General features: G+C 35.5%; 1 protein-coding gene and 1 pseudogene across 2 annotated transcripts; both read left to right on the forward strand.

The window, feature by feature from the left end:
- The first annotated feature begins 9,754 nt into the window (after positions 1-9,754).
- Positions 9,755-10,621, forward strand: LOC143613393 (protein LURP-one-related 15 pseudogene; annotated as a pseudogene). Its single transcript, XR_013150109.1, has 3 exons — positions 9,755-9,988; positions 10,092-10,319; positions 10,415-10,621. The product of XR_013150109.1 is annotated as a protein LURP-one-related 15 pseudogene (transcript).
- Positions 10,622-13,816: 3,195 nt separating this feature from the next.
- LOC143614555 (protein LURP-one-related 15-like) lies at positions 13,817-14,752 on the forward strand. Its single transcript, XM_077087962.1, has 3 exons — positions 13,817-14,057; positions 14,152-14,373; positions 14,469-14,752. Exons 1-3 carry the CDS (start codon positions 13,824-13,826, stop codon positions 14,667-14,669), a joined length of 657 nt encoding a protein of 218 aa, XP_076944077.1. The 5' UTR covers positions 13,817-13,823; the 3' UTR covers positions 14,670-14,752.
- The last annotated feature ends 2,524 nt before the right edge of the window (positions 14,753-17,276 follow it).

The raw sequence follows: 17,276 nt of genomic DNA on the forward strand, positions 1-17,276 counted from the left end.
ATGGCACCTCTCTTCCATACTTAGTCCACTACAAGCACACTAATAATTGCTTCTGAAAACAGAAATACAACAAACTATAACTAACTTGGCTAACACAAGTTCTCTAATGCTAGATGGCAACAAACCGACTGAGTCATAACCTTAGGCCAGTGTTAAAAATTAGTAAACTAGAGATTTAAGAACAATATGTGACAATGTTATGTCACAAGTTTAATGACCCGTACATCTATTAAGCCCAAGCTCGTGGTACCTTGAGCGCACCTAAGAATGAGTTTTTTTTTTCTAACCCATGTGAATATGACCAGTTAGGTCGTGTATGGAGCAAATACCACAAACAACCCACAATCTTATGATAAGCCATGGCGTCAAATTCTTTTTCAGTTTCGGTGGAGCAAAATCATAAACCGAACTCCATTGGAACTTGGTTTGTGTTGCATGCATTAAAAGTGGACTCCAATAGGATCGTTTGTGCATATCCTTCTTGACTAATCGCTATCTCATAATCACTTTGGCTGACTTCAATTCCAAGATTATAAGCTAACTTTCCAAGATCGTGCATTTCAAACCTAGCCAACATGCCTTATTTGAACTTGAGTATGATACTCTAACTTGTCATGCTCATGAACAAATCATCAACATACACCACTACAATGGGGAGGTGTAATTTACCTCCTGTCTTAAGGTATATGAATAGAATTGATTTCAGGAACTCAAAACAAATAAATGAACACAGTATTTGGAGGAAACCTCACTTTACTATAATTAAGAAAATTAATCAAAACCCAATTACAATAACTCTCTTATTGAAACATTACATTTTAATTGTTTTGTAAGAGACCGATTTGATTACGAACATGGGTTGTTATCACTGGAACTGAGTAAGACCGCTTACTGTGGGCTTCAATGGGGCGACGTGGTTGGGGTTGGAGGGGGCTACATCACAATGAATGGGCGACAAAGGGGAGTGGTGGGGCATGCATCCCTCTCTCTCATACATACATACAGATATATATATAATGGGGGCAACAAACCACAGTGGGGCGTTAAGAAAAGGGGCTTTGAAACCCCGTTTCCTACGTGGCAGTGACGTTACACTGTTGAGGGGCAATGTTGCCCCCTTCCACCGAGGTTAGCCTAACAGATTAACAAACAGGGGAGTAAACGAGACCGCAGGGGTGAGAACCCCATTGGTTAAATGAATTAAATGAAGGAGCTCGACTTTAGAACTACCTTTTTCTCACTAACTCAATATTAAACTTTACAATACATATGCTACATATAGGACGACTAAACTACCATACCCAGAAGATACTGGCTACTTGCAGGGAATGTTATCACTTGTCTATACCCACTTGGTCAAGTGGATTTCTTATCTCTATTATATTATAATATATAATATCAAACACTAATGCATCTATATATCGAGTAAAATTACAAAAAAGAATATATAAAACTCTTATTATCCCTTAACGGGCTAAACCATCCCTTCTTAGATAACCGAGCATACATAGAAATTACTGGGCCTTATACAAGTAAAATGGAGGATGAAACGTCAGTTGGCGGCATACAAGAAATGAATGTTGAAATGAGTTTTTAATGCAGCCAGTGCAGAAAACAAGAGAGTGGATGCAAATAATCAAACTAATTTAGTATTTGCAGGAACAAATTTTGGTGCATGGATAAAAAAAATGCAGTAAATAAAGGAGCACATGAGGTTAATGCAGAACACACAGAAACGGAAAGGAATGAAACGGATATGAAGATGAATACAATGATGAAGACTACATAAGTGAATGAAGATCAAACTCAAGCTAGAACTATGGACGATTTGGTTATTGGTGAAGCCAAAAGAAAGAAATATGAGGAGAGGACTATGGACGAACTAGAACTATGGACGAACTATGGACTAAGGTGATTAAAGAATGATGGATCGAGGAGAGGATGCTGATGCAGGATATGTAACATGAAATTGATGAAGTGAAGACCTTCATATACTATATTTAGTTTAAGAGGAAGTGTTCAGAATTACCAAACTAAAGATTTAAGAACAATGTTATGTTTAGGAAAAATTAAAGTGACTCTATATTTATGGATATACTATTCATCACCCAAATTTGATCAACGAATTGCATGATTAGACATAAAGATATTAGTTAAATTATAAGTGAACAAATAATATGATATATAGATAGGATGAGGATCGAGAAACAGTGGCTTTTGAAAAATGATAAATAAATTTAAGAAATAGTGTTTTTTAGTTAAACTATTATAAATATGGACACGGAATGATATGTGAATACTTTAATACCTAATCTTGCAATTGCGAGGAATTAAACCCACACCATTTTAGAGGCAAACATCATATAACTAGACTACTAGGTCCTCATTGTTATTAACTTATTACTTTCAATTTGTCTGTAAAAAGTTAGAATTTGCCATAAAAGCTGCCTATTTTAACTTTAAAAGATATTCTATAAGAGAATCTACAACAAGCTACATCCCCCAAGATTTGGGTGATGTGGCAAGGTGTAACATCCTGTTTTCCGTTCGGTTAATAAATAATAATGTTAGATGTTATGAGATGATCTTGTGTTGGGTTAAGTAATATGGGTAATGGACTTGGGATAATAAGAAAAAGGGAATGATCATGGGCTTAAGCCTATGACCCATCATATATAAACAATAATTACTCCATAATCCATTCATTTCACATATTCCATACACCATAAAAAACACACACTTCAGCTCTCTCTCAATCTCTCTCTCTTTCCCTTAGCCGAACCCAAGAGAAACCGAGCATCGGCCCGAGGTAACGATAGTATGACATTGTATGGATCCAAACCCGTAAGATTTAGTCACGAAACGACGAGCCGACACCCTTAAACCGTTAAAGTCACAAGATCCAGGTAGAATCGGGTATAAACCTATCAAAGATAAGCTTAGGGGTCACCCTAGCTCAGATCTGGATCGAACGGGACAAAAAAAAGTGAAAACGGGTGGAAAATAACTGAGATCTCGCTTTTTCGGCGAGATCCCGGTTTTCAGGCGATGACGGCGCCGGAAAAGTCAGGTACGAGGTTAAGTGTCAGAGAATGTTTCTGACATTCTCTGACCTAACCCTAATTCGTTAGCGGAGAAATGATGAACTAGCAGTAATTCGTTGGGGGGGAATAACGAACTAGCAGTAATTCGTCATGCCCATTCGTTAAGGGAAATAACGAATTAGCAGCAGTTTGTTAAGACCAATTTGTTATGAAGGCCAGTTCATTATAAAGACCAATTCGCTATATGGATCAATTCGCTATAAAGGCCAATTCGTTAAGAGATAACGAAGGAGCCACCTTCGTTAACGAACTGGATAACGAACTAAAGTTTGAAAGAATGAAAGAAAAGGTCACTGGACTTAGGATGAAATTGAATAATTACAAAGAAGCCCTCGAACTATATGAATTAGCAAATAAAATAATAAATTAGAATTCTAATGAAAAATGTGTTAAGACTGTTAATGGGAATAAAATTTTTCCAAGCTGACCTGGCAGCTCGACCCCAGCCAGGGGCTGGCGCCCCTAGACCCCGCTGCCAGGGGCGCTGCTCCTCGGACCCCGTTCGTTAGGGGTGAGCACGGTTCGGTTCGGTTCGGTTCGGTTATTGGGTAAAACCCAAACCTAAACCTAAGCTATCGGTTATTTTAGAATACCAACCAATCAGTTTTCGGTTATTCGATTATTTGGTTATTCGGTTTTAGGTTATTTTCGGTTTCGGTTTAGGTTATTTTTGGTTTTTTTTATTGCGAGTAGACATTACAAAAAAAAAGAATTCAAAAAAAAAATAGAGTACCTCATACGTATTGAATTCAAAATACAAAAATAGGCACGTGTTATGTGGAACCAAACAAATACAAAGTTGTTTGAGTAGTAGAGTTTAAAATTCAACAACGTTCTTAATAAAAAAAACTAAAGGTTTCCCGAATCTTCATTCATTGTCTTATTTATCTTCAAAGTTTAGACTCAATCTTGACCATCTTCATCACCGTCAATGGTAGATTCTTTTATTGTTATGTTTCTGGTCATAACATCTTAAAAAAAACACGTAGAAAACATAGGTTCGATTAATCAGTTCGGTTCGATTTTTTCGGTTTTTTTAAAATGGATAACCTAACCTAAACCCAAAAAGCGGTTTTTCGAAAACTAAAAATTTAACCGCCGGTTAATGCTTCGGTTCGGTTTTTTTCGATTCGGTTTTTTCGGTTATACGGTTTCGGTTTGGTTAATTCGATTTTATGCTCACCCCTACCGTTCGTTGAGGGTTATAATTAAACTAGAAACACGATATGGGTAGTGATAGCTAATTGATACGTGTAATTGTAATACAGTTAGTCGCGCATAACTAAAGAAAGGAATAACCATTAACGGTGAACGTAACCGAGTTCATGTGAGTTTCTAGCCCCACTTCCTTTTTATGTTTTCGGGGATGTGTGCATACTCAATGTGAAACGTTAATACGCTTACCTTAATTGGTAAGCGTATGCTATAATGATTGATGTGATAGTATGTATGAATGTTATGAATGAATGCTTGTGGGTGCGTGAACGATCTTCGGATATTGCACGCATCGACAGGAAAGGTGATATGTAGTATGCCTAGTATGAAATATGTATGTATGAAAGCACGTAATAAAATGAGTATGTACGAAATGACGATTATATAAAGAAAGGTAGGTATGGTTATATGACAAACGAAAGGTATGGTTAGAAAGAAAACCGACCCTAATAATATTGGCGAATGTAGGGAACCAACTCTAATAATGTGATGTAGGGAACCGACCCTAATAATATCGGAAAATGTAGGGAACCGACCCTAATAATATCGGCGAATGTAGGGAACCGACCCTAATAATATCGGCGAATGTAGGGAACCGACCCTAATAATATCGGCGAATGTAGGGACCAACCCTAATAATATCGACGAATGTAGGGAACGACCCTACTAATATTGGCGAATTTATAGGACGGAATGCTCTTTAAAACGTATGTGTATGAATGAAAGTATGTATGTAAGTATGAATGAAAGAATGAAAGTACGTGTGTATGTAAGTATATAAGTAAATATGAAGGTATGTACCTTCGGGTGCATATGTAAGTATGTGAATGTATTGTATGTCGTCTGATTAACTAGAACTCACTTAGCATAGCTGACTTTTAGTATGCACACTGGTTAATTGACTGAGACAGCTGGCTTGAGGGAGACACATGGCAGGATCCGAAGAGGCTGACATCTGAAGATTTGTCATTATGTTTTGATATTATCATTTATGTTATGTTTTAAAAGACATGCTACGAATGTTTGTAATGAATGGCTGACTATTATTATTATTCCGCGAAAGTTTTAATTAACTCTGATTTGTAGAACTGCGTTTATGAGTAAATTCAACGTCCAATGTGAGACACCGGTAACGGGGCCTTACACAAGAAAGCAAACTTGATGTGGAAATAATCTACCATTGTGGTGTCAAGTCCATGAACTAAAGTCAATGGCTACAAATATGCTGCAAACTTGCACAGTGGTCCCTCCCCTCTTATACACACATACTATATATATATATATATATATATATATATACATATTTAATATTTTAAATAAGGTTTGTGGATGTTTGTTGTTGTGTAAGAAAGTTAAGGCTTTTAAAATAAGTTTGGAATCTGATGTGACGATAATATGTCGGTTTGTATGAATTTGTTGTTGTGGATACTCTAATATCATATTTTTCTCCCAAAACATTTGTGAACACTTTCTTTTTTTCAGAAAAAAATGGAATTTTAATACTCACACCATGGCTTATTGGCCAGTAATAACTAATACTTACAATTGAACCAATAATAATACTAACTTTAATTCATTTCAGTAACTAATACTTACAATTGGACCAATAATAATACTAACTTTAATTCATTTCAGTTGCCAGGGGCAATACCGTTAGCATAATTATCATATAGATGTTACACCAAAATTACATTTAATTAATTATACTCATTTTCGCTATTACGTTTCTTCATTTCCTTCATAATAATTATTATGAAAAAAATCGAATGAAATGCCAAACCTAAACCCAGCCAACTAAAAATGAATCTTCCTACCATATGGACTGTTTTTCCTGGGTCCGACGACTTGAATATTTCACTTAATGACAGAGGCATCACTTTCCTTACATGCAATAATTAGCGCTCACGAAATACATATACAATACGATATAGCTCATTATATATCTAGTACATATATCAAGTTGAAGATAACAATTGGCGTACGTACATGTGGATGTAATTTCTTCGCACATGCACCTGAGTCTACTCTAAGTCCAAGTCAACTAATTCGTCAACGAAGTTATCATGTTATAAGCCTTCCCACACCTCATGCTCGATCCCATCCCATAGAAACTACAAGAATATTCATTCTTGGTGTACATAATTCATAATAAGTTAGTTTGTGACGATGGCTGCATTCCCTCCATTTTCTTTGGTTGGTCTTGAGTTCATTGTACCAAAACAACCACTTGAAATTATAGTGCTTAAGTATCCTGGCAGAAACTTTGTGATCACTGACACTAATCATACAATCTTGCTAAAAGAAAAACCACATGACACAACATTCCATTGTCAGCTCATTCTAGGGGCGGCAGCCCCTAGCGGGGTCCAAGGGGCAGAGCCCCTGGCTGGGGTTAAGCTGCCAGGTCAGCTTGGAAAATTTTTATTTTCAATAAGGTGTTGTTTGTTTTTGAAGACAAAAATTATCTGCAATCTGATTTCATCTGATTTAATGTCTGCAACTGAAGATGTGGTCTGAAGGTCTGCAATCTGAAAATATAATACTGTTTGTTTTATAAACTGGATATCGTCTGCATAAGCTGAAAATTAGTTAACTATCATATATATTAAAGTAGATAAAAGTCATTTAACGTTTGTAGACTGCTAAAATAATTGGTAGTGGTGTATGAACTATAGAAGTGAGTGGTGGTAGACGATTGTGGTAGGCGGTGAACGGTGAATGGTGGTGATGGACGGTTGTGGTGGTGGGTGGTGGACCGTGATGGTGGCCGACAATGGGTGGTGGACTATGGTGGTGGTGGTGAACGGTGGTTGTGGCGGACGGTGGGTGATGGCGGTGTCGGTTGGTGGCGGATGGTGGTGGTTGTGGCCGACGGGGGTGGTGGATGGTGGTGGTAGTGGACGGTGGTTGTGGCCGACGGGGGTGGTGGTGATGATGGACGGTGGTGGTGGTGGTGGTGGTGATGGACGGTGGTGGTGGGTGGTTGACGGTGGTGGCGGAGAACGGTGGATGGTGGTGGTGGTGGACGGTGGTGGCGGCGGACGGTGGATGGTGGTGGCGGTGGAGGATGGTGGGTGGTGGTGGTGTTGGACATTGGGTGTTGGTACTTGGTATGATGTTAAGAATTGTGAAGATGTGTGAAGATGGTGAAAAAAGCTTATTTTTTAAGACCATAAAAGCAATTTTCATATTTAAAAAAAAAAAAACAAAACAAACAAACAGTCTTCAAGAGCTTATGTCTGCGCGCCCGCAGACATTGGCTTCTTGCAGACCTTATAAGCAAAAACAAACACAACCTAACTGTCTTAACGAATTATCCATTAGGATTTTAAGTTATTATTTTATTCACATACTCATTCGTTAGCCCGATTCGTGGTCTAGTACTAAATTACCTTTACTTAGCATTTTAAGCGAACTTATCATTAAGCGAACTTAACATTAAGCGAACTTATCAATGGCGAACTTGAATGTAGCGAAGTTATCCACAGGCGAACTTGCTGTAGCGAACTTGTTTGGCGAACTTTGTGTTCAGCGAACTTGCCTAGCAGCGAACTTATACACGATGCGAACTTATCAGGCGAAGTTATCATTAACAGCTACGTGTTTGATTTTTAACCTAAAACATTTCTGTTTCAACATGTATACCCCAGGTATGTTGTTAACCGGTCCCATAATCATTCCTATAGTCATTTTTGGATAAGACTCGGCCCGAAAACGTATAAAGTTTGGACCTTTAAGCTCAAAACGTTCAATACTAGATCTAAGGTTTTGTTTGAACGAACCGTACATGTTTATGGGTTTATTAGGTTCGCTCTAACATCAAGTTCGTTACTTTACGTTTCGTTTAGACCCGATTTACTCCCGTTCTAAGTTTCAAGACTAAATGTCTATAAAAACTTAAACTTTAAAGGTAAAAAGGCTTACCTTTATGTGTCCTTCAGCCTTGTTTAGCTTGTTTTTGGACTCTAAATCTTGTATGGCTCGTATAGCAAAGATCTACCAACACCAAAGTTCGCTCGATCTTGTTTCTCCTCTTTCTCGCTCGCGGCCTGATGTGGTGTAGGTGTATGTGTGTGTTTTTGAGTGTGTAAAGATTATGGAAAGATGGAAATGAGGATTAGGGTTTTAGGATGGTTTAAGGGTGTATTTATATCCCTTAAAGTCCATGAACCTAAGGCCCATTACCCTTTAATTTATCTTAATTAATTAAAGTCCATGACATTTTCTTTATTTAATATCAACTCAATACTAACACACGATGATTGAACATGACTTCTTTATTCAACATTAAAATATTTAGGATGTTACATCTGTGGGGGAATAATTCCGGTGTAGAGTGAAGAGCTATGTGAAGAAGATGGGTTGATAAGGATATTCTGGTAAATAAGCTTTATTCGTACTAAAAAGCCTATTATTGTAATTTTCTTGTCAAATAAATATTGATAATTTAGATTAGTGCTTTCTTGTCAACTTTATGTATACAATAAAAAATATCCACGTGTTTTAATTTATTTACTATTTTACTTTATTTGTTTGTTTTTACTTTACATTAGTAAAAAAAGTATTGTTATTTTGCTACATTGTTATTTTTTGCATTTTTAAAAGCCTTGTAATTATATTGTACGTGATCTTAAACAAAATATATGCTAAGACCCTTCGCTCAAAAGTTTCTATTTTCATCATTAATTATGTATTTTTAATGATGTTTCTGACGTACTTTTGGTAATTATACAAAATTTAATTTGATTATATATTTTTTGTATGATCTGACCGAACCCAATTGAAAAAGTTTTTTAGTATGACTCGACCAAACAAACCCTAAAAATTTGCGCTTCCATTGAAAAATTTTGAATCTGCCACTATCTAAACTATCACTATTAAGTAACAATGGGAGTCATAACGTGCTCATGTCCTAAAACCACAAAAAAGACGTAAATAGAAATTCTCTCTGTTAATAATAACTTTCATGACAGTTTCTCCCAAATTTGGGTGTTTATCAACTAAACCTATGTATCACTTTCTTTCCTTTTTTTTTCCTCCCATATATGCATGTTAAAAATGAACAAACCGGAGGTGGAATCCCTAATCTATTTACCCATGCAACTAAAACCCAAAAACCGATTAGGTATTGGATTAATTCCAAAACGAATCTTCCTACTGGCTAGGCTAGCTGTGCCAAAGGTCGACTATTCTTAATTCCTGGGTCCGGCGGATTAAATACATTTCAAATGCAATACCTTTCCTTACATGCAAGTAGGACGCCAACAGTATCAATTAAGTTGAAGATAACAATTGACGTACGTACATGTGGATGTAATTTCTTCGCACCTGAGTTGCTTAGTCCAAGTCAACTAATTCGTCAACGAAGTTATCATGTTATAAGCCTTCCCACACCTCATGCTCGATCCATCAATCCCATAGAACTACATTAATATTAATATTAGTTTGTGATGATGTCTTTCGCTCCATTATCTATGGTTGGTCCTGAGTTCATTGTACCAAAACAACCACTTGAAATTATAGTCCTTAAGTATCCTGGCAGAAACCTTGTGATCACTGACACTAATCATACAATCTTGCTAAAAGTAAAACCACATGACACAACATTCCATCATCAGCTCGAGCTACTTGACGCTGATGGCAACCCCATTGCGATGCTCCGGGAAAAGGTAACTTTACGATTCTACCTCTTGAATCCTAGTTGTATATATGTTTCTGTGGTTTGTTTTTTAGTCTTGCTGCTAATTATATATAGTATTAATTAATTTCCAGAAATTGAGTATGCATAGTACATGGAATGTATTTAAGGGTGAAAGTAAAAAGGATTCAGACATGATTTTTAGCACAAAATCTGAACACCTGATACAGTTTAAGCTCAATGTTAGCGTGACGTTGGCAAACACAAGAAGCAATGGTTCATGTGATATGAGGATCAAAGGGAAGTGGGCCAAAGGAAGCATCACTATTTATATGGGAGATTCTTCAACTGCAATAGCCCAGGTAGTTTTTCGTACTTCTAACATTGTTTGATAGTAACTTTGGCAACATCTATGTATAGATTTGCTAATCAGTGTGACCATTTATTTATCTTGTAGATGCATAAACCGCAAAAAGTGAAGTCCGTTAAGGACAAGTTCACAGTGACAATTCAACCGAACATGGACTATGCAGGTGTGGTTGCACTTTTTGCGATTGTTGATGCTATGGAACATCCTGATGAGGCTAAAAATAATTCCGCTTTGGAAGCAGCAGGAGCTACGGCTAAAGTTCTTAATGCCATTGGTTCACTCGGGATTGCATAATTAGTTCCATTTAATTAGTTTCAATCATAAGTTCGTGCATGTGTTTTAGTCAACTATATTCTGTTATCTCACAGCTAAATATTCATGTTGTTGATCCCATGAAATCGATCATTTGTAAAAAGTTAAGAAACTTGCTATAATTACTACACAACTGGCCGGAAACTCACACAAATGAGAATTTTGGACTTAATTTGAGATTGTTTTACAACCGTAATCGCAAAGTCGAAACATTAGCAACAGTCACCAATCCGGTTGTAGGACAGGCACAAGGTTGCAATTGATGAAATTTGGGTGCAAAATTTAAAAGAAAGAATATATTAGCCACCGTTACCTTTGGTTAGTGGCTAAACGGTCACATACAATAAAAGATAAATAGTCAAAGTCTACAAGAGTTATTGGACTCCCATGGGCCATGGCTGAGTTTGTAAAAATCTCCAACTAGACTCCAAAAATCTCGAAGAATCTCTTATATGATGATGGTCTTACTTAGCCATCTTCTTCTATAACTATATAATCAAGAGGACTGTTTTTTTAGAGAGAGAGAGAAAGCAAATAATATATTCTACCATTTTTTAATAACTTTTAGAAACGTATTGCAGATTTTTACAACTTAATTTGTTTTTTCTATTTTTAGTCTTTTTCTTTAAATTTTCATCTTTTTTTTGGGTTAAGTCTCTTTCATTATATAGAAACTAGATATTACATCAACATAGCAGGTAGGCGGGCAACAAGCTGCGCCGCCCCCCCTTTTGAATTGCAAACCCTAACCTGCTAAAGACATACCCCGCCCCTTTGGAGTCGACACATTACTATGCACAATCCGTTGGACCCTGGCTCTTTGGAGTCGACACATTGCTAAGGCCCTTTGGAGTCGACCCTGGCCCTGCTAAAGACACATTGCTAAAGACATTTTAGTCGACACATTGCTAAAGACATACCCCTGCCCCTTTGAAGTCGACACATTACATCAACTTTTTCTTCATTTTTTAAATAATCTTTTGCAATTTTTCACAAATAAATTTTTTTCCCCACAAAATTTTCAAGTTTTTTGCAACTTTTAAACCTTTTTTTCAAATTTAATAATTATTTTTAATGTCAGAATATTAAAAAAAATCAATAAAAAGCCAAATGGGATGTATAACCTGTTATTCATGTAAAATATATAGGATTATAACATTAAATAAGGGGAAGTTTCATGTACATTTTATTCTTAACATGAGAACGTAGAAAATAATACCAATTTATAAAAAAATGAGAACGTAACAAACAATACCAACTACAATACCAATCTATATAAACAATGATTTATAATAACAAAGAAAAGAATCTAAAAACTACAACAAAAGAATCAAAATAAAGAACAAAATAATAACAACAAATACCAACAAATACTTGTAATAGCAAAAGAAAACATTTAATAATAACAACAAATTATAAATTAACAAATACATATAACGTCTCATAATCGAAAATTAGCAAATACGAAAAAAAACTAACAACAAACACCTATAAAAATAAACCTAATAATAACAGCAAATTGGTTCTCACCGTTTACATGTTAAGAGTAAAATGTATTTGATCATGTTTCCATTAAATAAAACTTTTTGTCCTGATTATATAATAACTTTTTTTTTAAAAGTAACCTATAATTATAACAATTCTAAAACTTAATTATACAAAGTTATCCTACCGGCCATGCTTTCAATTCACTACCCACTTCTTCAATCATTTTAAAAACAATATTTTAAGACAAATAATTTTTTTTTATATTCTAATACAAAATACTATTATTCTTTATTTTCATAGAAGTATTACTATTTCAAAATTATTTTTCTCTTTAGTACGATTTAAGAATTTATACTACGAATAAAATTGAACATATCCGATGACTTGAACAAATTTGAACAACCCTCTATTGTTTTTATTTACTTCGAGAGATGGAGTCGGTGCTGATTATATGATTTTAGTGTTGCGGGATCAAGGAAAACACTTTAAACTATGATTAGGTCGATCACGGGGTCTAATTGTTATTTTAATTATTGTACCTGTAATTTTATATTGCTTATTGAAATTTAATTTTAAAAAACGCTTTAAGAGGTAGAAGGAGCCATATATTATATGAGTAGTCAATAATAGCGATAGCCCGATTGTTAAAACAACCTAACGGGGTTAATAACAAAATAACTATATAAAAGGCCCAAAAATGGCTTGTTTATTTTATATATAATATTCTATTTTTATAGTATTCAATTCGTTCGGGGCATCTAAATGACTAATATGATTAGGGTAGTTAAAATGTTATTTTAGTTAATTACATTCCAAACGATGTGATGTTTTAACAATTAATTATCACACTGGTTTAACATGTATAAATATCTTGCATTTTTATCTTTATTGTTTCATAAGTAAATCTGTATAATTGCAATGAATTATATTTATAAACAACACTGTGATTGTGTATACGACCGCGTGTAGTGAAGGGGTTAAGTATAAAAAAGTATAATCACGTTAGTGCTACGTAAGCGGAGGATATTCACTAACTAAAATATCAAATGTATGTAATGGTTTAAATAAGTTATTTAATCTCTTTTTTTTTTAAATTAAAATATGAATAATTGAGTGTGATTTGTTAAAAAAAAGTTATGCTCATCAATTATACTCTTCTCCCGCTAACGCCCACCAATTCAAGAGCATCTTGCTCCTTTAGTGCCCAATTCCCTCCTCCACACCTCGTGTAATGGTGTTTAACACCGGTTTTGGTGATGAGGAAATGTGTTAATTAACGTCCATGACATATTATCTTATGGGAATTGTTTGTTACAAGGGCATTCATATTTAATTTAATGACATCCAAATATGAGAATCCATTTATCAGCTTACTACTAGGCCCAGCACATGATCTATTGGGAATTGTTTATTACAAGAGCATTCATATTTAATTTGATGAGAGAATGTCAAAATTTGAGAATCCATTTATCAATTTACTACTAGGCCCACCAAAAACATATACATGAATACAGCTAAAGATCTTGCGTCAAGTTGAAGATAAGAATTGGCGACCACTCAATATCTAAATGTGAACGTTGCTTCCTCAAACCCGACTCTACTCTTGGTCCAAGTCAACTAGCTAATTGGTCAACGAAACTCTCATATTCATATGCCCTTATAGAACTACAGTCTTAACTATTGTTAGTTTGTGATAATGGCACAACCTAGTGATGCCCCTGTTTTCCCTCCATTTCCCGTTGTCGGTCCTCAGTTCATTGTACCAAAACCACTTGAAATCATAGTCCATAAATATCCTGGCAGAAACCTTGTGATTACTGACATTAATCATACAATCTTGCTAAAAGTAAAACCACATGACTCAGCACTCCATTATCAGCTCTTGCTACTTGATGCTAACGACACACCCACTGCGATGCTCCGGCAAAAGGTAACTTTAAGTTTCTACTTCTTGAATATACCCAAGACGTTTTTCTGTGGTTTGCTTTTTAGTGTTGCTGCTAATATATAGTATTAATTTCCAGGCATTGAGTATGCATGGTACATGGAATGTATTTAAGGGTGAAAGTAAAAATGATTCTGACATGATATTTACAACAAAATCTGAACACCTGATTCAGTTTAAGCTCAATGTTAGTGTGACGTTGGCAAATAACACTAGCTCATGTTATATGAGGATCAAAGGGAACTGGGCCAAGGGAAACATCACTATTTATATGGGAGATTCTTCAACCGCAATAGCCCAGGCAGTTTTCGTACATTTAATATTGTTTGTTAGTAATTTTGGCAACATTAATGTATATATTTCGCTTATTAATGTGACTATTTAATGATCTTGTAGATGCAAAAACCGGAAAATGTGAAGTACGTTAAGGACAAGTTCACAGTGACAATTCAAGCTAACATGGACTATGCAGGTGTGGTTGCACTTTTTGCGATTTTTGATGCTATGGTACATCCTATGGAGGTTAAAAAAGGTTCTGGTACTGCAGCTGGGGCTGCAATTGACGTTCTTAATGTTGTTGGTTCACTCGGGATTTAGTTCCATTTTAATTTTCAATCATAGGCTCATGTATGTGTTGTTGTCAACTATTTTGTTGTCTCGCAGTTAATAAATTATGCTGTCCAAAGAAATCACTCGTTTGTATTCTATTGAACTTAATACCGCCACTAGCCTTGTTTACATATAGTTAATTACAGAGAACATATACGCTGATCATGATGAACGTATAAGTTGGGGTATAAGTGTGATCAGCGTATCTAGAGGTGGCAAATGGGTTGGGTTGGGTCGAACGAGTCATGGGTTGAAATGAGTCATGGGTCAAAACGAGTATGGGTCAAAATGAGTTTGGGTCAAAACGGGTCAATTAAAAAAAGGGTTGTTTTGGTTTGGGTCGAAATAGGTTAATGTCGATCCAGGTTTTTTTTTTTTTTTTTTTTTTTTTTTTTTGTGAACGAGAATAATGGCGGAAACATTTTTGTTTTTTAGATTTTTCGTTTTTTATTTATATTTTAAGTTATGATTTTTTTTATTATTTTTTTCTAATTTTTTTGAGGGGTTTTCTATTAAGATCAAAAACCCTAAAAAAATATTCAAAAATAATAATAAAAAAATTATAACTCAAAATATAAATCATAAACAAAAAAAATAAAAACACTAAAATATTTCCTACATTGTCCTCGTTTCATAAAAAAAACTCACTTATAATCGAACCGAAACCAAAAGAATCGACGAAAATGAAACAAAAAGCCAAAACTAGACCACATCAATCGAAAAAATCAATCAAAACGAAACTAAAAGAATTCAAACCGTACAAAAACAAAACTGAAAAAACGAACAAAAACAAGTCCGAATACGACCAGAAAGAAACAAAATAAATGAAAACCCAACACATCATGGGTGAAAACTTGTGTTGGATGGAAACCTGAACCGAACCCGTTCCAATCTGAAACCCGTTTCGTGCCGAAACCTGTCTTGTACGAAAACTTGTTCCGATCCAAAACCTGTCACATTTCCTTAGGACACTAACCCACATCGACCCATTTCTTTGAACTTGTCGACCCATTTTGACCCGAAAATAAAAGGATAGAATTTCAAATGACTCATTTTGACCCATTTAGTTAAAAACTTTTACCCAAACCAACTCATTTAACTTTTAAAACAACTCAAATTGACTCATTTGAAAGGGTTTGGGTCAAGATTTCCACCCCTACATATAACATATACCTGTCGGAAAAACGAAGATCACCGGAAAATATTGTTGCAGTGGCTGCCAGAGAAAACTAATCTGATCGGAATCCACGATTCCGATGGTGAAAGATGATGAAAACGAAATCTGAACTGACAGAAACCCGCGAAGATTGTATAAATGATGACGTACATATACGCTCGCCGGCTTCCGGAAAAACGTAATCACCGGATAAGATTGTTAGAATCGCCGGAATTGCTGTTATGGCAGGAATCAACTAAGGTTCACTCAAGAAAGCTAGATCACCTCTCGGTCTCACTAACAAACCCTAACCTACACTTAGTTGATTTTAAGAACTAACCGGGTAACGAATTGTTAAAGTGCTCTAATGTCGACTCTCCTCTCGGTCTCACCGACACACTACCCTAATGGAGACGAATACTACGCAATCAAGGATAGAGGAACAATTTAGTTTAACTTAAACTAGGTCAACTAGTCGCTCACAAACCCAAACCCGACAAGAACCGAACCCGCTCTCGCGTGATCCTAATCCTAAAAAGTAAAAGATATGAGACGACCCTACTTCCTATCACCTCTCGGTCTCTAAGAATGTGTCTACCCGCTGATTTTAACTAATTAATATACCCAACTAAACCCTATGGTTGTACACCCTGCAAACAATCTCTAAACACAAAGTAAAGAGTTCAAACAAGCTAAAATTAACCAAAACCGATTCAATCAATCAAAGCAAGAGGTAATTGAGTATAATTAATCAAAACACAGCCACTAAACACAACCTAATTCAATATTAAACCAAACTTTACATTAACAATTCAAGTCATGATCATCAACAATCCAATCTACTTACTAAAACCTAGCAATAATCATCTACCCTAGGTAGAACTAACTAGTTTAGCCTGACATGATTTTTGGACAACAGCTATACATCAATGTAAACATCAAATAACTCAACCAACACATAATTAAACTCATTCAAGAATCAATCTCAATCAAGCACAAGTCAATCTTCAAGTTACTTGCAAAACAATTCAAAGTAAAAGATCAATTCAACTAGCTAAGTATCTTGAACAAGAGCATAAAGTTTATGGATGAATACTTTAGATATATGGCTGAGTTTATTGATGTTGATGACCCGTAGCTGCTGTACCAAGTCTCCCTTAACTTAATCCTTCTTTTCCTTGCTGCCAACTAGCTTAAAAAAATTATTTGACTTCTTGGTTGCTGCCTGCCTGTTCCGATCGATGCTTAGGGAGGATGTTAGATTTGGAATTTAATTTGTGTTGTTGCTGGTCGTGGGATTAATTGCCAGCCACACAAACAACAAATGAACCCTTGTCTCCTCACAACAAAATTAAAAGCTGGCCACACAAACAATAACCTAAATTTCTTTCTTTCTTTCTTTCTTGCTGTGACTTCCGATCGGCAGATTAGAGGGTGTT

Source organism: Bidens hawaiensis, unplaced genomic scaffold (assembly GCF_021521415.1).
Source record: "Bidens hawaiensis isolate Kalapana, Puna unplaced genomic scaffold, B.hawaiensis_p1.1 tig00002273_1, whole genome shotgun sequence".
NCBI classification, from domain to species: Eukaryota; Viridiplantae; Streptophyta; class Magnoliopsida; order Asterales; family Asteraceae; genus Bidens; species Bidens hawaiensis.

What these genes read in the sequence shown, in the direction of transcription:
- LOC143614555 (XM_077087962.1), top strand. Translation starts at nt 13,824, where the DNA reads ATGGCACAACCTAGTGATGCCCCTGTTTTCCCTCCATTTCCCGTTGTC. An exon ending in CTGCGATGCTCCGGCAAAAG is followed by an intron (nt 14,058 to 14,151) that starts GTAACTTTAAGT and finishes ATTAATTTCCAG; the next exon opens with GCATTGAGTATGCATGGTAC. An exon ending in CTTCAACCGCAATAGCCCAG is followed by an intron (nt 14,374 to 14,468) that starts GCAGTTTTCGTA and finishes ATGATCTTGTAG; the next exon opens with ATGCAAAAACCGGAAAATGT.